General features: G+C 40.3%; 2 protein-coding genes across 5 annotated transcripts in view; both read left to right on the top strand.

Moving 5' to 3' along the window:
- Window positions 1-1,671: 1,671 nt before the first annotated feature.
- Window positions 1,672-20,652, top strand: anxa11a (annexin A11a). 2 transcript variants are annotated; one of them, XM_024804610.2, is made up of 15 exons: window positions 1,672-1,825; window positions 4,355-4,624; window positions 5,799-5,881; window positions 7,123-7,353; window positions 7,521-7,608; window positions 15,258-15,352; window positions 16,762-16,875; window positions 17,015-17,105; window positions 17,534-17,613; window positions 17,705-17,761; window positions 17,892-17,985; window positions 18,079-18,174; window positions 19,647-19,705; window positions 19,793-19,915; window positions 20,007-20,652. In XM_024804610.2, exons 2-15 carry the CDS (start codon window positions 4,357-4,359, stop codon window positions 20,064-20,066), a joined length of 1,539 nt encoding a protein of 512 aa, XP_024660378.1. In that variant the 5' UTR covers window positions 1,672-1,825; window positions 4,355-4,356; the 3' UTR covers window positions 20,067-20,652. The 2 variants fall into 2 exon arrangements, with proteins under 2 accessions (XP_024660378.1, XP_024660377.1); XM_024804609.2 differs by having other exon boundaries at window positions 6,976-7,353.
- A 3,653-nt stretch (window positions 20,653-24,305) lies between these two features.
- Window positions 24,306-27,629, top strand: part of dlg5a (discs, large homolog 5a (Drosophila)) — a 104,809-nt gene continuing 101,485 nt past the window's right edge. For all 3 annotated transcript variants that reach the window (XM_004551625.5, XM_012919247.4, XM_004551624.5), the window contains exon 1: window positions 24,306-25,045. In XM_004551625.5, the coding sequence (XP_004551682.1) occupies window positions 24,742-25,045 (304 nt within the window). In that variant the 5' untranslated portion in view covers window positions 24,306-24,741. The remainder of the gene's footprint in view (window positions 25,046-27,629) is intronic.

Below are 27,629 nucleotides of genomic sequence, written 5' to 3'. Positions count from 1 at the left end.
AGTGAAAAAATGAACTTTTTTGTCGTTTAACTTTTTATCTATTACTTTAGTGTAGTATGAATGTCCATGGGGAGGTCTTTTATTAGTGGGAAGTCCAAAATGTATGCCCTCCTTAATATTTTCCAAAGCAGTCCAGTGGGCTGGATTGGAGTGATTGGAGTTTTTGTCAGGCCAATTATGACCCCATGGCCTTGCTGCTGGGACCCTACTGGGATGTCCCATGAAATTCTCCCATGTATTGAATCTTTCTAATTGTACAATAATGAAGGTCATAGTGTTTGGTGATATAATTCTAACCCTTCCAAAATGGATGGGCAGCAACAATAGGTTCTCCGAGATCACCGCTGATGTCTTTTTGCCTTGGCTTTGAGTTAACACATACCTAAAAACTCCAGACTGGCTAAAAAAGCTTTAGCTTTCATAGAGATGCTGAAATGTATTGATGATCAAAACATATGGCTGCTATTTACCCTCTTAATTCCCAGGTAAGTAGTAAGGGCGTAGTTTGTATTTAGTTGGTTCATTTGAATAAGTAATGATATGGTGAAATGTGTCATATGTTGATGCTCATCTCATCTCACAAAATTTGCAACATTTTTTTTCATGTCGCCTATACTTGACAATAGCATAATAAAACTGGAATAGAAAACTTAAAACATTTGGTGTGCCACCCCAATACTTTTAGTGGCCCCCGTATGGCCATCTGGAGGAGCCTTGTAATAGCTTTTCATCATTACGTCCTGAACAAAATCATTGGACATCCTCTTCCCTCCCTGAAGGACCTGTACAGCACTCGCTGTCTCACGAGAGCACGTAGCATCCTACGGGATTTCACATACCCAAGTCACCGGGTGTTTAAGTGACCTCAGCAACCTGAATCTCCTGCCCAGATTTGGGTTGCCAAGGTCACAGACAAACAGACTCAAGGACAGCTTTTACAATAGGGCAATAGCCCTAATCAATGCTAACAGCTAACCTGATTGGCTACCTCCCTGGACTTTTTTTTGGAGGGCAATAATAATAATGTGCAAGAAACATTCATTAATTTCTTTTATTTATTTATGAAGTCATTCCTTTTTCTTTCTTTCTTTTTTGCTTATACCTTTTTGCGCTTATCACTCCACTTTAAAGTTACTGTGTTGTGTTGTTACTATTTGTGTTGTGTTTTGTTGTGTTTAGATGTCGAGGTGGGACAGTTTCCATTTTCATTGTACTATTGTACTAGCTATGACTGTGCAATGACAATAAAATGTGTTATCTTATCTTATCTTATCTTATCTTATCTTGATAAGTAAAACTTTAGAACGGAATTGGTTGTCCTGTCTTCTTTTCTTTCTTTCTTTTTGGCTGTATATGTTCACAAGCCTACAGCATGGTTTCACTTCCTAATATTTTTTTATTTTATTTCATTTTATCTTTTAAAAATTGCTAAGACTTATTACTGCCAGCTACATTAATCATTACATTTTCTTGTAGCTCCAAGAAAATAAAAAGAAATGTACAAAGAAAGGGGATTAACTCAGTCATACACTCAGATATTCTTACCTGAGTAGGGTGTTACCTTCCAGGAACACATCAGTCAAACAACATACCTTTTGTGAAATAATAGCTGTCATGTTTTCCATTAAGTCACCATAGGTCACATATACGTCCAGCAGGGAGTAATTCGTTTTTGTTTATAGGCGTTGTGAAAGAGGACGGGTAGAGAGAGAGAGATGGGTGGGAACCTTGAATGGAAACTCTGCGTCCCACCCACACCACTTAAATACAACCAAGCTAGTCGAAGAAATATAAGCTTCCAGGAAGAGACTGCAAGAAAACTAAAGTAAGTGCTAAAAGCGAAAACAGCTTCCTACACAGACTAAAGCGTTGATTGATAGGTTAGTAAAGGTTATACCTGAGCTGGATCGTGGTGTCGTTTTTTAAGGCGTTTTGCTGCTTTGACGTCTACCGAGCTGCTTGTCTTCTCGAAGCAGTCGCTAGCTGCTCTGTCAACGTTATTACAGACATACCTTTGCCTTTAGCTCAGTCGAGGAAAGCTAGAAAGTACACACGCAGGTCGTAGTTTCGTTTTTGTTGCTTGATATTTTGTTATATTTATTTGTAGTTAGTTAGCTTAATGCGGGAAGCGAGCGAGCCTTCAATGGATTAGACGGATATGGCTACTCTATGTAAATACAGTTGGGAGCCAGTTTAACTTGCGAGCTCTCTAAAATTATTAACGCAGGCCCAAAGCATGGCTGTATGTATTTTATAATTAGCGAGCCAAAGGTTGGTTTCCGAGGACTGTCATAGTAGATTTTTAGCATATTATAACACTGGTCACGATGTTTAACCGGTCCAAAAGTCGCCTAAGTTATAAAGCGAGTAAACTGCGTATGTTACGATTTCCCAATATTAACAGTCACTTTTTTTAAAGACCGCAAACCCTTAAAAGAACATATATGGAGATGTGACTGCTTACAATTTGCAGGGGAAAACAGTCAGATGTGTCCCCCCTGAACAACATTTAAATGTGTTTAAGACAGATTTGAAACTAAACCGTATTTACTTATGTTTGTACACGAAGACCTTAACCTTAATACTCAGCATCAGTGTTTCTGAGCTGGACATCAGCAGTAGTTTAAGATAATGACGTGTGCTGTGTTGTTTTTAAGATAAAATATTCTAATTTGACCTCTGCATTTCCCTGAGTATCTTTCTTGCCCTGTGTGCTTATTCAGATGCAGTAGCAGCTTGTTTTCATCCTCAGTGCATAAAAGCAGTGAAGACTGTTCCAGTTAAGTCAACTGGAGTCAGTTTTACCACGGAATAAATGGGCCTGCTGGAGGACAAGCTTTTCATACTATGCCTAACCAAAATGAAAGTTTCCTTACCATCCCACCACTGAGCTAAAAGTATCTGTGATCACATGACTATGGAATGAAGAGTCTGTCCTTCATTAGGTTTCCATGACCATGGCCTCTACATTGCTACATTAGCAAAAGTTAATGGCGACTAGAAAAAGACTAGTTCAATTCATATTAAGGGAAGAAAGAAACGTAAAATGAGTTTCTTCAATTGTGCATGGCTTGGTTAACAGTGAAAGACAGTGTGGGGTCAGGGATATAAATCGGCTATAAAACCTGTAGTATCACTATACAAACAAGCATTGTGCAAATATTAGACCAGAAGCCAATTAAAGCACATCATTGTTAAATTCAGAAAAGCAGCAAAATTAACGTGCTTTACTGAGGTGTTGTAAACATTTTAAAAACTTTTGTTTATTTATTTATTTTTTTAGTTTTAAACGTGTGAACTTGCCTTGAATAGTAGTTCACACGATTTTAACATGCAGCAGCAGCAACGGTGTAACCACACACTCCAAACCAGGAAACCAAGGCAACACATAGTCATTACCTTTTCACAGTTATAGGTTCTCAGGTCAGAAGTTCATTTCAACAAAAGATTACAAACATAAAGCATACAGATTTTAAAACTTTTAAATGTGGTATTAACAACACCACAAGTTATTGCTAGTAAAGCCAACTAAAGGTAAGTAAAATGTACAAGAAAACTAGATTTTGAGGGAAAACTAACTAAAAAATGAGGAAATGTACTTAGTTTTACTTTTTTTTTTTTTTTTTTTTTTTGAGACTTAGACGCACATGATTGTGAGTCAACTGTTTTCACAGAGTCTTGTGCTTTATTGTAATGCTAAATAATTAACTAATATCCAGGAATTCAAATCTTGCCTCTGACAAAGAACCTCTGCGTAACAGAAGATCCTTTCAGCTGGTCCCTTCACTACAGCTGGTAGTTTCACATGTTTGATTTGGCAGATTTTTATACTGGTTGATGAATTTAATTGGGGACATTTTGCTTGTTACACAAATGTGTAAACCACTACATTGTGGAAATACCATTTATGTAATAATTATTTAAAAAAACAAACAAACCCGGAAGTAATAAAAACTTCAGTAACATATAAAACGGTAAAAACAAAACTGAAAGAGCAAATCGGCTCCAGGGGGCTAACCGAAATTAAACTCAAGACAAAAACACTCAAACGTAACATTCATCTTCCATTTTCTGCTCCATGTTAGAGTAAATAATAAAACCTCATTTGAAAATGCTAAACTATAATGACTCTGTTTAGAAATGCGATGCACATTGCATCATTTGCATATTACTTAAAGGTGCAGTTCACATAAACGTTTGATCTTTTACTTTTCTTTTTCATTTTCAACAGATGATGTACTTTTTAATGGAGGCAGCTGCACAAAATGATAATGATGCTGCAGATTCTTATTATTTGTAAGAGGTTATGTTGTATGGTGGGCATCCCTTTGACTGCTCTGTTTTATGTTTAAAGCAATGAGCTACCCTGGATATCCCCCTCAGGCAGGAGGATACCCCCCTCAGGCAGGAGGATATCCCCCACAGGCAGGAGGATACCCACCTCAGCCTGGGGCTTACCCTCCACAACCAGGTGCTTACCCTCCCCAAGCGGGAGGTTACCCCCCACAGCCGGGTGGCTATCCTCCTCAAGCTGGAGGCTACCCACCACAGGCAGGAGGATATCCACCTCAAGCTGGAGGTTACCCACCACAGGCTGGAGGTTACCCACAGGCACCACCTCAAGGTGAGCCACTGTGCAGGACTGTTAAAGTCAGTGCACACTTTTGCACACTTAAGTAAAGAGAAGATTCATTTCTTTGTAAAGATTTTGTGATGTATATAATTCTACTTTCTGCAGCAAGGTTGTTAAATCTTAGCATGTAGCGCTGGTTGCTGCTGTTGATTGATGGATTAATCCATCAGTTAAATGTGTTTATCGTTATGTCCTGTCAAACTCTGACTGTAATGACTGAAGCGGATGAGTCATTTGGTCTCCTGTTCAGAGTCCAGCAGACCTTGAATGTGATCTAATTTTATCTTCAGGAAATCTGCACACAAAACAAGTCTGTTTGCACAACGATACACAGCTCTGCACCGTATATACACAAATTAACTGTTGTTGTATGTGACAATGACACATACAGCAACACGGCCAACTAATAAATATCATTTTCATATCTTACTGATGTATTAAATAAATTAAAATGATTGCCTGTCACTTAACATTAAGCCGAATGCAAAGAAGTTGGAAAGAAAAGAAGTAACATTTATACAACTTTTCATATAATTGCTGATTTGAAGATTTGCTTATTACAGGCTCAATAGTCAGTCTTTATCCGAGGCCAATCTGACGAGCTGCTAGCTGTAGCTTCATATTTATCATTCAGACATGAAAGTGATCTTAATCTTTTTATTAACATGTGTTTTGGTTAATGTGAAATGGTGCCTACTTTCAGTTAAGTGGTGTTTGCAGGCAACTTGGGATCATGAGAATTTATACTTAATGGACTGGAGTTCATAACTTTGTTTATGTGTCCTTTAACAACAGTGTTTACAAATTGCTTCGGAAATTCCATTACAACAGAAAGAGGAAAATGATATGATAAAGGAAAATTAAAGTGTATATCTAACAGCAGTGATGACCATTAAGGACAATAAAAGATGACATCACCTAAAAACAAACAACATGACTTGAAGGACATTACTCATGGAAGGAGTATTGTCATATCTAAAATCGAAGAATATGAACGGATTCGTAGTTGGTCAGCATTTCTGCGTTCCAGCTGTTGGCGTTATTCATCCCACATGCAAATTTTAAAATGATCCGTAGAATCTCAAAATGAGCTTTAAATGAAAACAAGGAGCAAGTGCAGTTCCTTAAATTTCCTGAATAGTTTCTTCTTTGTTAACTTGTGCAGGCAGCTGGGGTGGAGGGCCTACAGGTGGATATCCCTCCATTGGTCTTGATGGCTTATCCAACCCTGGATACAATCCTGGCATGGTAAGTTTGATCTCAAAATATACATCCCAGAAATTTGTAAAATTTTGTTTAATGCATGATCACTGGATTTTTGCCTTAAATATTCAAGTTAGAATTACACGCCATTAATGGAATATCACGCACTTTCACTTTACGGTAAGATGGTTTCAAAATACGTCTCCCTAAATTCTCAGCATTATTGCTTTTTTTTTTTTTTCCCTTACCTGTTTTTTTTCCATTTTTCCTGCATGAAAAGCAGTCATAAACTTAATTTCTGTGTATTGTTCTTAAAGATACCAATGCCCTTTTTTTTTACTCTTTGACTTTCCCCATGCATTTTCTTTTTATTTGGTCTGTCAGATGTATGCAATGACATTTTAATAGCTTGGCCACACTTTCTTTGGATTCTTCTTTATATCCTCCTGAGACCCAGAACTATAAATGTTATTAGTGGTTCAATGGAGCATTTTTTTTCCGGGAGGGGTTAAAATTGTTCAGGTTTTATTTCATGACCGAATGATGTGGTGTAATATATAAAAATGGTTAGATGACAGAACCCCATCTGATTACTGAAATGTAAGTTTAACAAAAAACAGAGGAGGACTTAACAGACAAACCACACAAGTCCATCATGGCTAACAAATACTGTGTATTTAATTTAACTGCCCTTCCACATTTCTGAATAAAGGTTTTGCCTCACTCTGCCATCTGCTTCCTAAAGTATGTACATAGATTGAAAATGTAAAGTAGTAAGTCCAGATGTCTGTTAGTAAGGACACTAAAAAAAATAGAAAGCCCATGATATCCCCTCGCCGGTACAGAGGAATAATACAGATTGCATAAATAGTATTTGACGGAGAGGTCTCAGACTCATGCCTGCCCAAACAAAAAAGGAAAACAAAAATGAAGTGTTGGGTCTTAGGAGGATATCATGTATAAACACCAGGAATATTGAACTCAGTTTGAGTATTTACTTGGAAATATTTATTTTAATCATGGTAATTTGACAAACAAGTGTAACCAAAAAAGGTGTGACCAGCTACCTGTATTAAAAATTAAAAAATCTTCAAGAATCTGTGCACATGTTATGGGATGACAATATTTCCAAATCACAGGCTAACCAGATCTCTGGAGCCATGGGGGGGTTTCCTCCAAACACGTCCATGTTTGCCCAAGTCCCTGGGGGCTACCAACCTGCCCCTCAACCTGGTGGGTTTGGTGGCCCCATCCCTAACCAACAGTCATGTGGCCTGTACCCACAGCCAGGAGGAACCATGCCACCACAACAAAACCAGGGTCCAGCAATGGGTTACCCTGGTCAGCCTGGCCAGCCAATGCCTGGATACCCGGGTGCACCATCACCCAACCCATCCATGCCAGGTTATGGAGGAGCACCAGCACCTATGCCTGGGTACCCAAATGCCCCATCAGCAAATCCATCCATGCCAGCCTATGGTGGAGGAGGAGCCATGCCAATAGCTCCACCTATCAATGTAAGAGTAGTTTTTTTTTTTTGTTGTTGTTTTTTTAACTTATTTGTTTAAAAACAATTAAATGTATTCTTGTTATTCCTCTCTGAATGTGTTTAATGTACTTTGTGTTTACAGTGCAGTGTTGCAAAACTAACTTAATAACCCTAGTTCAAATTAACCTGTTCCAGAGAGGATTCAGGGGAACAATCAAGGACTTTCCTGGAGCTGACCCTCTCAAAGATGCGGAGGTCCTGAGGAAGGCCATGAAGGGCTTTGGTGAGTGTTATGGACATAGACTCTGATCAGGAAGAATAAACTCTATTTTAAGCAAGAACAGAGAAACTTTCCAGTTTAGGTGGGGGGAATTTGAAAAGCTTTATACTGTCTGACTATGTAAATTGTTCTATCTTGTGCAGCTTAAACATCCCAGAAAATAGGCAAATAGGCAAGACACTCTGGATATTGTACATTTGGGAAACTGTGTTCTGTTTGTTCTTCTGGGAATAATCCCATTTAATATTTTACCTGATTCACAGCCTGATAAATAAGCACATGTTTAGCAGGGTAGCCTTTTTAAAACTATGGGTGAATAGTAGGGCTGCAACGATACTCGTATCGATATTGAACCGTTCGATACAGTGCTTTCGGTTCGGTACGCATATGTATCGAACAATACAAAATTTGTAATTTATTTTATCAACTTTCCTTCTGACGATGCTGTCTGTGTTGAGCGCTCAGTGAATCTGCGTTCGACTACTCCGCCTATGCTGCACTGTCGAGCGCAGATCCACTGAGCGTTCAACACAGACAGCATCCTCAGAAGGAAGAGCGCAGGGCAAGCTAGCGAGACAGAAGTTAAGCTCTCCTTGCAACATGGCAAATTGAACCTCCCCCACCCTCATTCAGATCTGGCGTTTGGAATTATTTTGGTTTTCATGTGACGTATGACCCTGAAGGTAAGCCCGTCATGAACTAAAGTAGGGCTGCCACGATTAGTCGACTAGTCACGATTACGTCGACTATCAAAATCGTCGACGACTCATTTAATAGTCGACGCGTCGTTTGAAGCTTTGTAAGATCCCACAAGACGCAGGAATAAGTAGCAGGATTTAAGAGTGTAATAACGGACTGAAACAGAAGATGGCAGCACTGCATGTACAAGGATGCCAGCTGCCGTTAAACCCCGAAGAAGAAGCAGCAGCGTCCCAGAATTCATAGCGCAGCCCAGCTCAGTTTCCAACAATGGCGGCAGCTGGTTAGTTTTAATGTTACTCTTATTATTCTTTCTGGGTCACAAAATAAACGTTTAACATATTTTCAGGCGAGAATGTAGCTGTGTAAACCTCAAATATCTGCTCAGTTTATCAAGACACCACATATTTTCAAAAGCGCTCCGACGTTTTCGGAGACGTCTGTTACCCACTAGCTTGATAGCGAGCCGGGGGCTAGGCTCACTAGAGCCGTGAGAACACCGGACTCCCGGCAAATCGTTTTCAAACCCACCGCCATCTTTCGCTACTCAGGTTAAACATGATATATAAGTAGGGATGGGTATCGTTTAGGTTTTATCCGATACCGGTGCCAAATCGGTACTTTTGAAACGGTGCCGGTGCTTAAACGGTGCTCGAACCGGTGCTTAAAGAATGGAGAACACAAAATTGGTCCAAAAACCTCTCATGTTCAGCTGTTTTTTGTAAAAAGATAACAATGTTAGCCTTTTCTGCAGCTATGGGGCATATATGGTATCACTCTTGGCTGGAAGCAGTGCTTAAACAATGGAAAAAACACAAACTTTGTCCAAAACCTCTCATGTTTAACTGTTTTCCACTTTTTCTTTGGTCATTTTAGCCTTTTTGGCCAGGGTGAAGGGAGTATCTGCCATCAAACAAGAGGACAGCCGCATGTAGCTATGATGATGTTTGCTAGTTCACCTTACATGCATTAATGTAATAACGTGGTTAGCCTACTCAACGTAAATTAGCTACTCACGCAGAGAAGAACGGCTGCTGCTGCCATCATCATCCGTCATCATTTCTGCTACACTGGCAGGGCTAGGGGCCAGGACTCTCCTCTTCGTGTTTTTGGGGGATGTTGCATAACAGGCAACCCACCCGCAGTAGATGTGCACGGTGTGAGGTCTCGCAGCACGCTATCAAATACGGCGCATTTCTGGGCTTTTAAAAAAAAACGCTATGCGTCGCCAGCTGTTTAATCGGATTCTTGGTGTTACCTCCTTTGACAGTATCACAGTATCAGCTTAAAGCACTTGTTGCAGGCTGCTGAGTTTGCATATTTTGCTATGAAGTACAGCCAGACTTTGACCGCTTAGCCTTGGACATTTTTAATCTGTAGCTCTGCTCTAACAGAACGTACGTACCTGGCCCCGCCTACTATCCTCGGAAACGTAAAATGATTGGCTAGAAGTGTATCACAGCTCAGGAAAAAAAAGCACCGAAATAAAGCACCGAAATGTGCGCTGCTTTTCGGTCTGGTTACTACCGTTTATGTCAGAACCGGTGCCATCATGGCACCGGACACCGGTACCCATCCCTAAATATAAGTCACTTAGATAACTTAACAATGTTATTGTTTGGCTTTTTTTTTTAGTATTTTATTTGTTCCTGAGTAAATCGGTTTGTCTGAGATTAAAGTTATAGTTTTTACACAGCTGAATAAACATCAAGCAGACAGCTGATTATCAGAAGTGTGAGATGCTGGAGAATTTACTCCGGTGTCCTGTTATATTTTAGATAGCAAGGAGTTTATTAAACTTCACCGAAACAATCTGCAAATTTCATTAAAATTTAATAAACTATCATCTTGTCTTTATTTTTAGTTAGCACAGACCTTAAACACTTAAAGCTGTAAGCTAATGATAGTTATATAAGAGCAGATGCTGCTGGTGCAATAAGCTGTACGTTTTACGTCCAATGGATGATGATCTGATTAGTCGACTAATCGCAAAAATAATCGGTGACTAGTCGACTATCAAAATAATCGTTTGTGGCAGCCCTAGACTAAAGTAAAACAGTATGTTGGATGTGCCACGCAATGCTCAATTACATGGGTGGGAACTAGTGTGTTAGCACAGTTAGCTCGTTAACGTGTTGGCCGTCTAGCCCCACACACGGGGCGATCAGGGGTAGCTCGTTAAAGTCATTTCAACGAGATTAACGCTGACAGCACTAGTGGGAACACAACGAATATGACTGCACATTTACACCGACATCATCCTAGTGCAAAGACAAGTGGACAAAAACAACAAGCATGCATGCTACAAACTTTACCCGAGTCATTTAGACAGCCGTTAGCACATGATTCTCCTTATGGGGACCTGATATGTTTAATATTGTGGCGAGCTCAGACAAGGAGGAGACGGAGGTGTCGTTTGGTCTTGCTTCCCGTGAGCTAGCCAGGGAGCACAGCCGTTTATTGACATCTGCAGAAGAACACTGCCGCTAATTAACTGCTCAGCGTGGCAACCGCACAGCAACAACAACAACAACACACAGGGCGCCCTCTGACCCCGGAAGGACACACCGTCGCAGCGAGAGGGCGTCACCCGTCACTATGGCAACATAAACAAAACATAACTGTACAAACAGAACCCCGAACAGCCCTGACCCGCTACATAGCCCCCACCTAAGGGGTCAGTCGTCCCCGACGACCCCATTACCCCACACAAAGTCCTGCAAATGTCCAGGTGCCTTATTTTGGCGCACCGGCTGGTCACGACCGGCGGGGGAAAAGTCACTCGGGTCAGAACATGGGGTGCCACCATCATCCCACTTCTGACACCAATGTGGCGACCTCAGACAAGGAGGAGACGGAGGTATCGTTTGGTCTTGCTTCCCGTGAGCTAGCCAGGGAGCACAGCCGTTTACTGACATCTGCAGAAGAACACTGCCGCTAGCTAACTGCTCAGCGCGGCAACCGCACAGCAACAACAACAACACACAGGGCGCCCTCTGACCCCGGAAGGACGCACCGTCGCAGCGAGAGGGCGTCACCCGTCACTATGGCAACATAAACAAAACATAACTGTACAAACAGAACCCCGAACAGCCCTGACCCGCTACAATATGCTGTTGAGAATATAGCCCAGAAGAAGCGTATAGTATAGCTTTTATTTTGGAAAGAGCCATTTCTCTGTAATAAACTCTCTTTTTCAAAGATGAGTGATTCCTCAATCAGATACAGGGCTCGCAAAATCGCTAGCCCGACGTCCCGGGGCTAGCGATTTTTTTTTTTTTTTTCCAGTCGGGCTACCAAAATCTATCTCTGCCCTGCCCGTCGGGCTATTGTAGGAAGGAAAAATATATGTCAATGCTTTTGCATTCTTTTGGAAATGTAGCTGGGTAATTATGTCATTGGCATCGGGGAGCCACTGTCAATATGTGACATATTGAAATCGCGTTTGAATTTGCGCTTGTTTTTTTTGCTTTCACTTTGCAATCAGGCGAACTGTGTATAGAGAGCGACAGTACTGATTGGTGAGTGATGATAATTTGCGCACCAATTCCTCTGACATCGTCTTATCAATCGTTAGCTTACTATGCAAACATGACAAGTGAAATCTCCCGCAGCAAGCTTAAACATGTGAGCGGTTGATCGCGCAGAGAATCGCTGACCGTTATGTGAGTGCGTGTGTAAAAGCAGCAGGATATATATTTTAGTTCTGGGGTCCGTTCTTCGTACCTCGCTAAGTAAGTTAGCTGGATTTGATTGTTGACGATTTCGCGTGATCTTGGATCGTTCGGTTCCCCGAAGCTCATCCGGGACTTGCTGTCGTAGCAACAGAGCCGTAAGCGTAAACCTGCTCGGTAGCAGGTTTACTTTATGTAAACAGGATTAGATCGCGGCCACTCAGGTATGTCCGCTTCATTTATACGAAAGCAACAGCGATATTCCACCACTGTTTCACCATAAATAAATAACATCAATGTAACCAAAGATAATGCAGCACCTGATCCTTTTATTGATTTCACACAGATACATACAGGTCATTTCCTAAAAAAGGGAAATGTACTATTAACATTCTATTACATGTATGTGATTATTACAGATGTAATTCATATTTCAGAGTAGCAATTGCAAATTACTTCGTGTAATCAAGATGAGAGACCACGGCTATAAAAGCGAAGGTGGATTTGGGAAGCCTGTCGCAGCCATGTCCTGTCCGTTTACGCGAGCAGCCCATTGCGGAAGGTGCAAGATTGATAAGGGGAGTCCTCAGAATTCAGCGTATATTGCGGGATAGACAGGATCCTTTAGCTCAGCGCGACATTGTGCTCATAGAGAGATATCGATTTTCCCGCGAGGGTATTATTTACTTAACCAACTTGTTGACGAGGGGGTGCAGGACCACCACCTGTCTTTTTTTGCTCTGCCCTTTTCTTGGTTGCTGTTATAAACAAACAGATTATTTCAGGGTCTCTTTCCAAGAGACGAAAAGCAATATAAGTGATAAATATTACCATTCTGTGGAATATTCTTATATTTCACTTTTACTTGTTCCCATGTTCTAGTGGGTCCTGTTGTGGCTCTAATGTGGAAGGGGATATAATATAACATAATATAATATAATGTAATATAATATTGGATAATATAGTGTAATATAATAAATCTACCCTACCGCCTACTGGTGTTGGCCAGAGGGGCCGATGGCGCGATATGGCAGCCTCGCTTCTGTCAGTCTGCCCCAGGGCAGCTGTGGCTACAACCGTAGCTTGCCTCCACCAGTGTGTGAATGTGAGAGTGACTGAATAGTGGCATTGTAAAGCGCTTTGGGTGCCTTGAAAAGCGCTATATCAATCCACTCCATTGTTATTGTTATTATTAAATCACTTACGAGTTTAATTTGTCAGCAACTTTCTGCCAGCCCTCTCTCCTTGCTTTTGCAGCCTTTGCAGTGTTCCCTTGCGTTCTGATTAAACTCTGAAACTCCTGAAATCCCTCACTCAAGAGTTCTTGCTCTGCTGCCGAAAAATACCGAGCACGCTCCTTCGACATTTGCGCCGACCAATCAGAGGGTTGCCGATCAATGTTTCTACTATCGATGCGTAGCCCCTTTTACGATACCCAGTGATCTCACATTACTTCATCCAGCTGTACTAATCGTCAACAGCAGGTGTGTTCGGAGAACCGGATTAGCGAGCTCACAGTTAGCGCGATGATTTGGTCTTGGATGTGTTATTTGATCTTGGATGTAGTAAGTGACGTACGAAGAACGGGCCCCTGGTGAGCCAAATAAGACAGGTCAGGGTGAAGAAGTGACACAAAGAAAAGCTTACCACAAAACGGAAAAGTTATGACAAATCAGACTACAAGGCAAAAAGAAAGTGCAGCTTTATGGTTTCATGGACAAAAGAATTTCTGTGGCTGCAATATGACGAGCTATATAATCGGGGCTGCACATAAGTGGTCCGCAGGTGCGCATTCGCTGTCAAAAAGAAAAACAAAAAACGCACACAAGATATGAAGTTGCAACGCGTGTTTGCATACATAAGATTTTCTGGAGGAGGACAGACATTTGTTTAAAACTCTTAAAGATGTCGAAGAAGCTCCTTTAAGCAATTACTTTGGTGTTCCTCCACCTCCAAAGAAATGTCAGATGGAATCCAAACCACAAAAGAAGCGCGTATCCTCGGAAAAGTGGTTGCAGGACGTGAGCTGGCTTCAAACAAATGATGAACACACAGAGATGTGGTGCGGAATGTGCCGTGAAAATCCCACTCTAGCGGACAAAAACAGTGCTTTTTATATGGACGCAAACGCGCGTTGCAACTTCTGGTGCGCGTCTTTTATTTTGACAGCGAATGCGCACATGCGGACCACTTATGTGCACCCGTGTAAATAACATAATGTTCTGCCGGGTGTGTTGTTGGTTTTCTCTCGATTTCTGAGTCGACAAGCGCCTTTGTTACTGGGACCAGTCATTTTAAGAAAGGCCCCCATTAGAACCCATGAGAAATGCAAGAAATGCATTATTGCTCAGTCTGCAATATCTTTCCCAGAACAAACACCAATTGCAAATAACATACTAAAAATAAACCTGAAAAATCTGTTTAGAACAGTGTACTATGTTGCAAAGAGTGAACTACCACTGGCAAAATGTAGCAGTCTTTGCAAACTTCAAAAAGCAAATGGCCTAGATCTTGGTTCCACTTGCCTCTTACCCGTGACTTCGGTGGAAATTTCAAATTCAGGATCTGACACAGACTGATTCATGTCCTACACAGTTCTTACAAGTTCATAGAAATTTCTGTTCAATTAGAACCAAGTATTTGAGTTGATGATTGTAATTTTTATACAATGTTGCAATTTGTTTTTCAACAATTTTTTGATTAATGTTTTGTTTCCTTTACAATATTATACTTTAATGTATAATATTGTAAAGGAAACAAAACATCAATCAAAAAATTGCTCTCTTTTTTTTTTTTTTTAATTCGGGTTATTGGGCTACCAAAAACTGAAGAGTCCCTGCCCGAAGGGCTACCAGGGATTTTGAAATTTTGAGATATATATATATATATATATATATATATATATATATATATATATATATATAATTACTTTTGTTTCAGCAACATTAAATTTAAAAACTGTACTTTTGAGTTAAAATATATATTTATAATTTTTAATAAATGACAAATTAAAAGGGCATGAACATTTTTTTTGTATCGAAAAAATATCGAACCGTGACACCAAAGTATCGAACCGAACCGTGAATTTTGTGTATCGTTCCACCCCTAGTGAATAGTCATTTATTGTCATTAGCTCAACACAGCCCTAGTTTTCTTCTTTTCTATGCCATTTTCATTTCATTCATAGTGTGAATTAAATGTGAGAAGAAGCCAATTTTTTTTTTTTTTTTTTTTAAATTGATCTGTGCCTGACTTGACATCTCTGGCTTGTCTGTGCAGGAACTGATGAGCAAGCCATCATTGAGTTGCTCGGGAGTCGGTCCAACAAACAGCGCGTTCCTTTGCTCCGGTCTTACAAAACCGCCTATGGCAAGGTAACGATTCTCATAACTAATGCCTTTTTCTTTTTTTCTTTTTTTTTCTCTTAGTACTGTGTATACAAACAATTTGCCAAAATAGAAACATGACTTTGTCTCATTACATAGCAGTAGGTAAATCATGCTAATAGACCATGTGCACGAGAAAATGCTAACTTCCTGGTTTGAGACCGGATGTGGGGTTGTACATTTCCGGTAGCTTTACTTTGCGGTCAATCACTACTGCGAAGATATACTCGAAAATCATGTCCAAAACTTGAAAACGGAAAGATCGCGTTAAGTTACAAAGAGCAGAAGGTGGGAACACTCACCACTGTTGTGTCATAAAAAGTCGAATGATCAATTTTGACGTTTAAACAGTTTAGATCGATCACTTGTTTACATCACTCAACACAAGCAGAACTGCATTACAAAATCAGAAGACACATCGTCCACATTCAGAAGCACATCTCTGTATAGTGACTGGTCTTATGATTTAAACAGGCAAATGTTCAGCATTCAAACTACAGGTGAAGAATAGTCAAACCAGATGTTTCCCCTTTATGTCGATATCAGCTAGTCAAGTACACACCTACACAGCATGTCAACAAACCGTGAAAAAAGCCACACAAAAAATGAATGATTGCTGGTAACGGTTTCTATACATTAGTATTTACGAAGGGTATGTTGTGACTTATCTTCAAAATTACAGTGGTCCCTCGCTATAATGCAGTTCACCTTTCACCTCGCTGTTTCGCAGATTTTTTTTTTTTAGTGCAAGTTTGCATGCTTATTTTTACGTTACATTGTGTCCTGCGTCCTGATCGCTGCAGACGATCTCCTCCGTGACGTCTCTCCTGTACAGTACAGAATCGCTGCATCGATCGCTAGCAGTGTGACTCTGAAGTGCAGTACTGTATGTCGACGAAACGTTTTGCACCATCAAAAAATAAAATTGGCTACTTGATTTCACCTATCGCTGGTTATTTTTAGAACATAACACCCGCGATAAACCAGGGACCGCTGTTTACAGATACTGAGAAATATAAAATTTGAATCCCTTTTCTCTTTTGCTCTGAGGCGCGGGGGAAAAAATATCGACAAGTCGATGGACATCATTTACAGATATATTGGGTAAATGCCCAAGACATCTATAGAAATGTAAATCGCCGCTTGATTCATTCATTTGCTTAACTTGTTTTGGACCCTAAACAAGGCGCGAATAGGACACCGGAAACAAAGCTCCCCACAGGAGTTTCCACACCGGAAGTAGCATATGCTAACGTGCACATAGTCTATCGTGCCGGTCAGATTCAGAGGGGATTGAATGTCCTTAAAGCTGATTGTTGTTAGGCCACAGTGGAGTGTTTTGCAGCAAAATTTTCAAGGAGCAGTTAACGATGGTTTTGAACAATCCCCGCTTTCAGGATCTGATTAAGGATCTGCACTCAGAACTGTCTGGGGATTTCAGGAAGCTCGTCATGGCCATGCTGAAGACCCCCACTGAGTTTGATGCCTCTGAACTCAACAGTTCCATAAAGGTAAATACTGAGAAAATGCATGTTGGTGTGTCGCATCATAACGAAGGTCTGAATGCATGCTCATTGAAAAGACATACACAGGCTGCTGCAATCCAGACAAAGAGGTTCTTATGATAGCATTATTCTGTCCTCTTAATAGGGAGCTGGAACTGATGAGGCCTGTCTAATTGAGATCCTGTCTTCTCGCTCCAATGCTGAAATCAAGGAGATTAACCGTATTTACAAACAAGGTTTGATGCTTGAGGGGTTTTTTTGTTTTTTTTTTAAATGCTGCTTTTCCTCACTGCTCTCTTAACCTTAGTCTCACAGCATGACACCACTGAGATTGATTGCATAGAGGATAAGCTTAGTGTATTTAGATGTGGGTAGCACGATAACGCCTATAAATTCTGATTTGATAGCAAGAAAGCTGTCGCAATTCTAATATCAAAACATATAAAATAAGGGTATTATTTTAATTACTTAATCATTCACTGTTTGCTCTTTTAGCTCTTTATATTTATCTACTTGTGTCCCATTTTCCCCTTTGTCACTAATCTGGGCTACAAAATATTCCCAGATAGCTGTTTGTAGTATATTGATCTGAGAAATTTAGTCACATTTGATATTTTTCTCACATTTGATATGTTTAAAAAAAACATCATATTTGCCATATCAGAATACAAGAAGTCACTGGAGGATTCAATTAGTGGAGACACCTCAGGCCACTTCCGCAGGCTCCTGGTCTCTCTCGCTCAGGTATAGTTGTGAAACACTTGTGCACCACCTGCTTTTGTTAGAAACTACTTTCGAATTTGTACTAGGAAATGTGCTGCTCTCTGTTTTGCAGGGTAATCGGGATGAACGAGAAAATGTCGACATCTCGCTGGCTAAACAAGATGCTCAGGTAAAACCTCCGGATTTCATGTTGTTGACTTATGTTCAGTGATTCACCTGCATGTCTTAAAATGGTCAATCCTTGATTTCTTTGAGTGCAAGGACATTCAGTTTGTCACACCTGGCTTTTGTCTAAACAGGCCCTGTATGCTGCTGGAGAAAACAAACTGGGAACAGATGAGTCCAAATTCAATGCCATTTTATGTGCCAGGAGCAAATCCCATCTCAGAGCAGGTATAAATTCTGGATTAGTAAACAAAGGCAAATCTTTGGCGTCCTTTTCAGTCTGTTTACCTGTTTCCTGTGGATTTGTGGTTATGTGTGTAGTGTTCCTGGAGTACCAGCAGATGTGCGGTAGGGATATTGAGAAGAGCATCGGCAGGGAAATGTCTGGCGATCTTGAGAGTGGCATGTTGGCAGTGGGTAAGAATGCGCACACGCCTATTCAAGTTTTTACTTAAAAGAGCCACTCCCATGTGCTGGGAAAGTTAGACTGTGTGCTACGTAAAAGGTCAATGATTGTAGAGGCATGCACGCAGTAAAGGATTCACTATTAACTATTAAACTGCCTTACTGGATTAATACTGTACTGCAGTTAACTTTGCTAAATGTGTTGTACAGATGCAAGGGTCCTTCAAATGCTTAATCTTTGTTTTGTCTTGCCCTCCTCCTTCTCCCCCTTTTGCCATCAATTCACAGAGATATGGTAGAGTAACCTGTTTTTTTTTGTTTTGTTTTGTTTTGTTTAGATATTATTTCTATTTTTTGTGAACTCTTTCATTAGTTTTCCACATCCCCTCTGTGTTATCATTCTGAGTTTTGTGCAGTGCAGTGTTGAAAGTTTGCCACAGTTTTGGTTTTTTTTGTTTTGTTTTTGGGGTTTTTTTGTTTTTTAATTTGCTCTAAAGCTTCAACCAATACCTCACCTGATAGGTTTGTAGCTTGAACCTATTCACTGGAGCGTTAAGGACAATTTGCTACACAGCAAAACAAGACACGAGTTCTTCATGTTTCTCGTGCACGGGAGAGAACCGGACAAACGCCGTTCCTTCGCTTGACCCCAGTTGCTCTCGTCCGCTCCCCCGTAACACTGCTCTTTTATTGAGGTTACATGAATATGCATAGGTTCATTAACATACGACGTCTACATACAGACAAAGAGTACCGTGTGTGTGTGTGTGTGTGTGTGTGTGAGACCCCATAAATGACTTCCCTAAACCTGCTGGTCTGGAAGTCTAACAGTTCATCTAAACAAAAGGCACTTAGCCTAAAACAGATATAGCCACGTTTATCCTACCATAAAACAATAAGAGAAGGTTCGACCTCTCCCATGCTCCCAGAGTGCTCTCTAATGCACACAAAGTTTGCAGACTATCAAGGATCAAACCTTTACCAATCTAAAACTAATTATAAAACTCTAAGCATATATAAGTAGATGTTTCAAAGCATAAATGACAATCAACAATACAAAACCTAACATCACCTTTAGGGCTTAGAAGAATTTTTCAGCTTTATTGCTTTATGTAGATGCTCAGGTGGTGGTGGAGTAAATATCATGTGAATATTTAATGTCACATTTACTATTTCACAGTAGATTTGAGCCTGACGTTGATGTTGTGTTTTCTGTTGGGGTGTTTTTTTTTTGTTTTATGTTACTTAATTTGTTTCACCTTGCTGTTATTGTTGTGGATACATCAGGAAGTCCAGTTTAATAAGATTTAAATAACATAACACAATAACATTCAGATACTTCTTTTTAAGAAGTTTGTTTTGTTGTTGTTTTGTTTCCATTTCACAGATGTCATTTTGTGGTGTTTTAGAGAAATAAACTGCTTTTGTACAGTTAATAATATATTGTTGTTGTCTTGGTAATGACTTGGTTTTCTCTGTTTTAGTGAAGTGCATTAAAAATACACCTGCATATTTTGCTGAAAGACTCTACAAGGCCATGAAGGTGAGACAGCCTGTTCCCTTTCTATGCGTTACTAAATAGATGGAGCATCATATTCATTTTTTTGTGCGTGTTATTTTTTGTGTGCAGGGAGCTGGGACAAAAGACAAAACTCTGATCCGGATCATGGTCTCCCGTTCCGAGGTTGACATGCTGGACATTCGCCAGGAGTATTTGAAAAATTACGGCAAGTCTCTGTACACTGCGATCTCTGTAAGTATCCACTATGATACAAAAGCACTGTATCCACTAAAATCTGTTTTTAAGAGACCGATGTTTAATTTTCTTGGCCTGTGTTGAACAGGGAGACACATCAGGAGACTACAAGAAACTCCTACTCAAGCTCTGCGGGGGCAGTGACTGAAAAAGGGAGACGTTCTGTCGACTTCTTTACAGATGCTTCTTCAAATATAATCTTTCTGAGTCATCTGTATGCACTATACACACACTGCATACTTGCATGCCATGTCAATGCTTTCAATGCAAAATTTACCTAGCTTTGAAAAGCTCATACATATTGTTGCCTTTCTATGCAAAACATGTTTTATATATATTTTTTGTTTGTACTATATTGGCCGGATATGACAGTACATGGATTTACAAAATAGATTTGTAAGAGTTTACATTGGATTTTGAAGAGCTATATATATATTTTAAAAGATTTTTTTTATTGTGCCAATATGATCAGATACTGAACTGTATCTGATGTTTAGCAGCTAGCTCATGTGAGGCATATAATACATAGCAGCTAAGTACCAAAGTAAAAGATGATGCTTGCAATTGTACAATCTCTTCTCTATATTTTTTTTCTAGTCTTGAGTTTTGTTTCTAAAAGCTATGTTTGCAGTAGTTTTGTCACATAAAGGTCACTATAGTTCATCATTGAGCATGATGTTTCATAATTAAGGTGCCATTTTCAGGGGATTCAGGAAATAAATACTGAGAATGTACACTGGGATTGTTTTTTTTTTTTTTGTTCATTCAACCATAAAACTGCAACAAACTCGATGAAAAGGCTTTAGGAAACGGGCATACACTCTAGTGTATGTCACATCCATTTATTGGATCACAAGCGCAAGTGGATTCTGGTGAAAAGGCGTTGTGAATATATGAATATGGCAGTAATGCTTTTTTTTTTTTTTTTTTTTTTTTTTTTTTTTAGAAGAAACCAAGTTTAGTTACATTTTTATTTGTGTCACACCACATTACCAACATCTGTTGCCTCAAGCAGACAAACCCTTGCACAATACAGTTGTCTAAAAAAAATGTTAATACATAGTGCAGCAGATAACATTACAGAGAAATTGTTCACAGGTTGTTCAAAGCCATTTGAAAAATCCATAAAGATGATAATTTGGCCATTGATGAAGGCAAGAATTTTGTTTTAGTTTTTTCTGATAGAGAAAATTAAGCTTACCTTTTTGAATTAAATCACACGTTTGATCACCTAAGTCAACTCTGGAAGTCTGAAATTACTCAGATTGTTTTAAAATGATTGGTCAGTTTCACTAAAAGAATAGAATTTCACTAAACTGCCATTGTCAAGGATACTGATTGACTGGTTACTGTATTTTAGGTCAAAAAGTAAAATGTATTGCCAGCCATTCAAACTTTGCAGTGATGCTTAATAACCAAACCTTTGGCTGTACCACTGTGATGCTGTAAGGGTTTGGTAGTAGACTTGGTTTGTCAGCAGAGGGCAGTGATGTCTTTACTTCTAAAAAAAAATGCAGCAAGCAAAAATCAGTCACATCATGGCACTGAATTAATCATCACGGTCACAGTTTACACATGTACAAACCACCAAACAAGGCTGCTAGTTCTTTCACACTGTATCAGCTAAAAGTCTCACAATCACTGCCATAAAGTAGTGTGAGACTTAAACACTGTATTTTGCTCAATCAATACAGATAACTGTTTTTTCTTTCCTGAAGGGGCGTAAGGCCAGCATGTGTGGCTGCAGAAGGAGCTCTGTATGCCTTATTAAATCCTGTTGGCTTCACTTAAAATGCTGTTCAACACTGTAAAGACATGGCTATGCGCTTGGCTGGCCATAGTAGTGTACGTGTGTGTGTTAAGTGCACTACAATCAATAACTCTGTGAAGTGAGAAGGGGGGAGGCGGGGGAGGAGCCTGTGGAATTAATGGCATCCATAAAGCTGCCATGCCCACATTAAACGACTCTACCATGACTGTGGTGCTGTCAGATGCATGGGGGACCCTTAGGGAAGAGCCATGCTGGAGGAATCGCTTTTGATCACCTCACGTTAAAACTGACTAGAAATGGCAGAGAAGGTTTGAGGGCTTTAGATGGCTGTTTAGATTGCGATGGCTAAAAGTGTAATGAATCCTGAATGCGATTACATCAGTTTTGAAAAGATAATTTAGATGTGATTAGATTAGTTTTTTAAAATAAAGTGTCTCTGGCATGTCTATGCCAACATTGCAGTTTTGATATCATTACAACCATCAGCCTCTCATCTGTTGCAGGCGTCTAGCTGAAGGCTGTGTAATTCACCGTTAATTAAAAACCACGAATTGCCTAATTTACTGTCTGTTATGACTGATCTAATCACTTGGGAATCCTCTCACAGTGTCTGAGGTATTGTGGGGGAAAAGATGAAATTACATTATGAAACATAAAACTCTATAAATGACAGCAGCAAGCACATGCCCGTCTAACATTTCACTAAATGAGCATTGTGTATTCACTGCTTTGGGAATGCTATCACTCTCATGCATTCGTGCAGGAAATTAGTGTGAGAAGTAAGTGTCTAATAAACCAATTGCTTTGTTACTCTCAGCTGAGACAGCGAAGCTGATAATAAAAAAAGAAAAGAAAAAATACGCGAAAATGATTTGTTGTCTCCATTTGAGACAATTTGACCGGGATCGGTGATGGATATACTTGTTGACAGTCTTTTCAATAAAAGATAAAGCTATTATCTGCTGTGATCTGAGCTGCCTGACGTATAATTTGTTTAATAAAATTCAGTAAATTATCAGACAGCCACAAGCACCACCCTTGTAGTCTAAATAATAAACTCATTCATACCCCCAAGATAAAAAGGATCAGGCTGTCTTCTATATTTAAATGGGTTGTCCTCGGAAGTAGGATACAGACACAATTGTCCAATCAGTGTCAGCACTAGGGACCTGCTTCCCTTTGATATGAATGAATTGTAATTAATTTTTCATCTAAAGGGATAGCACATGGTTGCACAAGCTATGGAGCCAGCATGGCAGATAGACAGAAAGGAGGAGGTGTGGGTTTGGAGGCGATGTCACAATGAGATTCAGTGCATGCATGAATAAGGTCACGGTTTGAGAGGTATGCCCGCAGATGCTTGCCTCTGTGCCAGCAGTCTTTATTCATCTGTAGACTAGAGGCAGAGTGCATCCATCATCATCACACTGCATTTCACAAAGCCTAGTCAAATACACATATCATTTGTCACCGCATATACGTTCACAAATGGCGTTTTGCCCTCTTCTGCCTAATCCTGCACACATACTTAGCGCGCAGAGTAAAACTGGTTGCAGTGCGGCTTGGTTTTCGAAGCAGGGCGCATAATGTGGCTTCAGCAGCAGCAGCATTATGCAAGGGCAAGATAAAAATCCCTATGTTTTTATCACTGCTTTAACATTTCTTCCAAAATAAAATTCCTAATGTAGTCAGTGAGGATTAGCATGAAGCTCTGCTGATTTGATGTGTCAGTGTTAAATCCAAAGATTAGAATAATGAATTAATATCACCCGGTTTATCAACCAGCCTATTTTTGGCAACATCTCTTTTTTTTTAGCTCTCAAATTCATCTCATGCACTGTGGTGACATAGGAGATGATTCACACTGAGGAAAGATATATGCTTTAGGTAAAACTAGCAAGAACATCCTCCATCACAAAGCCTTGCATTACGTAAATAATTATCATGTAATTAGCAACACACTGTCGTTTTGTGCCGGTTGATAGAGACTGCATCAGTAAAATCTGACTTAGTAGAGTTCAATTTACACTTACTGCAGTAAAAAGTATAACAATGGCTTCAAACTGCAAAATCGTATTAAATCTTATTAAAGAATCAGAATCAGAATTTATTTATTGTTGTTGGCAAGTTTGTCCACAGGTTTTTGCACATATTTGTCTTGTTGTCATGATGCAAAAATCCGTGATACAGAAATAGAATATATGGCATTTACTGTAGATATAACAAATAAATCTCTATATGAATATTAATAATATACATACTCAAAATAGGAATATATAAATGTATACTAACTAACTAGTATGTATATACTAACTAGTAGTTCTAATTTGTATTCTTATTACAGTACTGTAATAAGAATACAAATTAGAACGTTCCCCCTTTGGGTAGAAGTGCAGCATTTGTGGTTCTTTACCGCCATGTCGATATTTTTAATATTATTATTTAATATTTTCATTCTGTTCGTTGTGATTTTTTTCCACCTGGGATTTTCGACGTAGTACGGGGATGATGTGTACGCCCATTGAAAAAATGGGCGTGTCGTCGCGTCTTCCCCGCCTCATTTTGCCTTATATGGTCACCGAGCGGACCGTTGATTGACAGCGAGCAGCAGCTGCTGAGTTGCTCAGACATGGCGGAGGATACAGTGTAACTGGGCAGCAGCGGCGGAGTTACGTGAGTTTTCCCAGCAGTTGAGTCAGCAAAAGGCGCATGAAATGATACATAAAAAGAGGAAAATGTGTTCGGTTAAAGCGTACTCTGAAAGGGAACGAAAAACGACGAGAAGCGCCACACGTTGGTAAGATGGAAAAATGTATCGCTGTTTAGTGCAGTCAACAGCCTTGGGCAACAAATATGGCTTCTTGTGCCTTTTTCAGTATGCTATAAAAATTGTTCTCCCGTGCAACCTAATGCCGTGGTGGCTCCGGCGAAGTTCTGCAAGCCGCTACAAGTTAAGTTCAATAATCGCTCAGTACTTTTGATCGGGAAGGATATTGCATCCACTTGGCCGTCTGAGGTTAGCTGGGAAGCTACGGAACTACAGCGGATAGCAATGGAGCCAAAGCACAAAGAGTTGCTAGACCAGTGTCACCAGAACTTATTGGAGTCCATAACAGATGCGGACCGTGTGATCGAGCTGCTGATAGTTTCCGGTACTTTGAGTCAACTCGACAGGTTCGAGCTGGACCAGAACTGTTCGTCCAGCGCCGAGAAAGTCGACCACCTTTTGAAGATGCTGATGAACAAGGAGAGCGACCATTTCCTCGACCTGTGTGTGGCCCTGGAGAAGGCATACCCTGACCTGTATGCTGCTCTGTTCGGGAACAACGGGGGAGGACCTGTGGACCACTCCACCGGTAAGAGCTGAGACTCTCAGTTCTCCTGAACGGGTCTTCACTTGAATCTATAAATGAGTACTACTTACTGTAAGCAGCGACAATCTGGGTGGTCTCTCAGAAGAAACCGTGTGTGTGGATAGCTACACAATACTCAAGCTGGAAGCTTGCTTTGCCATGAGAAAGGTGAACGGGAAGAGGTTGTAGAGGGGGGTTGCAGCAGTGCTCCTTTATGCATGCTGTGAAATTTGTAAGAACTAATGGCAATGTGCAAATTTTTGTGCTGTTAAATGTGCAGAATATAAAGCACTAGCCTTGATCTTTAAACTGCAGGCTGGAGAAATAATGCACAAGCAAGGACTAAGGACTTTTGTCATTGCTCGCCATTATGCCCTCTCTCTACTCTACAGTCCAATAAAAATCATTACAATAGTGTAGAATTCGATTGAGTTGCTATAGCCTCAGAATATTTTAAGTGTTGATATCAGTGTTCTGTTTAAATAAAGTCAGACCACCTAATAACCACCACAAATTCTCATGTGTTGTTAGTGGCATGCGATGGCTATGGTACATTAGATTAATCCGAGTTGTTTCCATGACAACGGGTGTACCACTCACATGTTGGTCTGTACCTTGTGCGTGATGTGTGCATGCAGCCTGCCCATGCCTAAATGGATTGGTCTGCATCAGGCCACACTCCCCTTTTGGGGGAGCAAACCATGCTTTTATTCTAACAAGGACTGATTTTTTTTTTTCTCCAGTTGTGCATTAATGCTGTATTTTTAATCAGAGTTTATTCATTGCATTCATTTCATTTGGCCTCTGTCCTCACAGCAAGTGCCCTCCTCTTCAGCGGTGTGGGTTGTTGTTGCATGGAGACAAAGGGCAACCAAGTGTAAAAGCCTCATCTAGTTTTGCCTGTTTTACTTTGTCTGAATGACTGAAGCCAGTGGCTTACAAACAGTGTCATGCCCCGAGGGCCTGAATGCAGGATGAGCCTTGAGATCCAAATCTGGGGAAGAGATGCAGCACCATGCTTGGCTTTTGATACATTTCACATTAAATGCAATGCAATGCAGGCAATGTTGAATAATTTTGAAGCCACCCTGTGTGAAACGGCTACAGTTGTGTCCATAGTTTACGGCTGCCAAGTTGTAGCACGCCTCACTTTACTACCAGCAAGTAGATCTTAGCAGGTAATGCTGATTTGGTCTTGCTGCTCTGCTGACTGGATCACTAATGCTTCCTTAAGCTTGATTACTTCCTTGTATTGACTGTTGCTGCTGCAGAATAACACACCTGCTGACATGCTAAGAAACACATTCACTGTGTTTCTGTGAGCAGCTGAGAGTCTGGTCTGGTCTGGTCTGTTTGCTGTTGGCAGTACTTGGCAGTCTGGATTTGGGTTTTTCTTCACTTGCTCACCTTTATAGATCATAACACCGGGCCTCAGAGCTGACCTGCCTTGTATTAGGAGAATGCAAGCACAAATGGTGAGTCTGGCTTGTCAGCCTGTGGTTATTCAACAAAGGATTAGGGCCTGCTCTCCTCTCTCTGGTATAAATTCTCTCTGTGAGACGCGCTTTATCGTACTTCTACAGTCCTCTTTATTAGCTGTCACGCTTTTGACTCCCTCTGCTTTGACTCAAGTGTTGTGCTTCTCTTTAATGTGCTCTTTATTATCTTTTAATATAGTAATTCGGATGATGCGATTACCATGTTTTAGCCATACTTGCAAGAGACTGAAGACAAGCTGCTCACGGAGCACCTTCAGGCAAAGAATCTGGTAGAAAAAGCACATATGGATGAAATCCTCAAAGCTGCGGTGTATCTGTGAACAATGCAGGGTGTGTAAAAAGAGAGAATATGAGTGTGATGAGTCTTGCTGATAGCAACCTGCTCTCAACTTGTTTTCCTCTCAGGCTGCCTGCCTGCTTTTGTTCTCAGATGTGCCTCCTGTGCCAGCTGAGCCTCTATACACACACACACACACACACACACACACACACACACACACACACACACACACACGAAATCATCCAAAGAAGCATCCTCAGCCCAAAGGAAAAACATACAGATGCACGCATAAGTACTGTATTCTTTAAAGCTCGGGCTCTGTAAATTATAAGTGTTTCAGTGGCAACCTGCAGCACATTTGCTGTAGAGAACACGCAAACACATTCATTATTTAGCCTGTTTTTGCGCATCTGTGTGCTGGGGGGACCAAGTCTGGCTTCCTGATTTTTGACAACATTTTTACCTCTCATTAAACGGCAAAGATTCCCTTAGAATATTGTTTTGGCTTTTAAATGAAACTGAATGAATTTCATAAATTCATGCAATGGCAACAATCATGCTGTTTTGTTTTGTTTTGTTTTTTTGTGCCTTATTTTGCATTATACCAACAGTGACGTACCTAAAGAAAAGTGTAGTAGAAAAGATGAAAGAAAAGTGTAGTAGAAAAGATGCACCTGCACACCCCCCACTCTTTTCAGAGTCTGACAGTGATTTAAACACACTGCAAGAGGAGGGTAACACAAATCTCCTGACAGGATGCAACATCCACAATCTTCTTCTGCTGTCTGTTTGCCTTTGCTTTATCAGT

This window comes from Maylandia zebra, linkage group LG13 (assembly GCF_041146795.1).
Source record: "Maylandia zebra isolate NMK-2024a linkage group LG13, Mzebra_GT3a, whole genome shotgun sequence".
Classification (NCBI taxonomy): Eukaryota; Metazoa; Chordata; class Actinopteri; order Cichliformes; family Cichlidae; genus Maylandia; species Maylandia zebra.
This window is presented reverse-complemented; position numbering and strand designations above follow the sequence as displayed.

Coding starts and splice junctions, on each gene's coding strand:
- anxa11a (XM_024804609.2), top strand. CDS start 4,357: ATGAGCTACCCTGGATATCCCCCTCAGGCAGGAGGATACCCCCCTCAG. Junction 7,354..7,520: donor CAATAGCTCCACCTATCAAT/GTAAGAGTAGTT, acceptor AACCTGTTCCAG/AGAGGATTCAGGGGAACAAT. Junction 7,609..15,257: donor GAAGGCCATGAAGGGCTTTG/GTGAGTGTTATG, acceptor TTGTCTGTGCAG/GAACTGATGAGCAAGCCATC.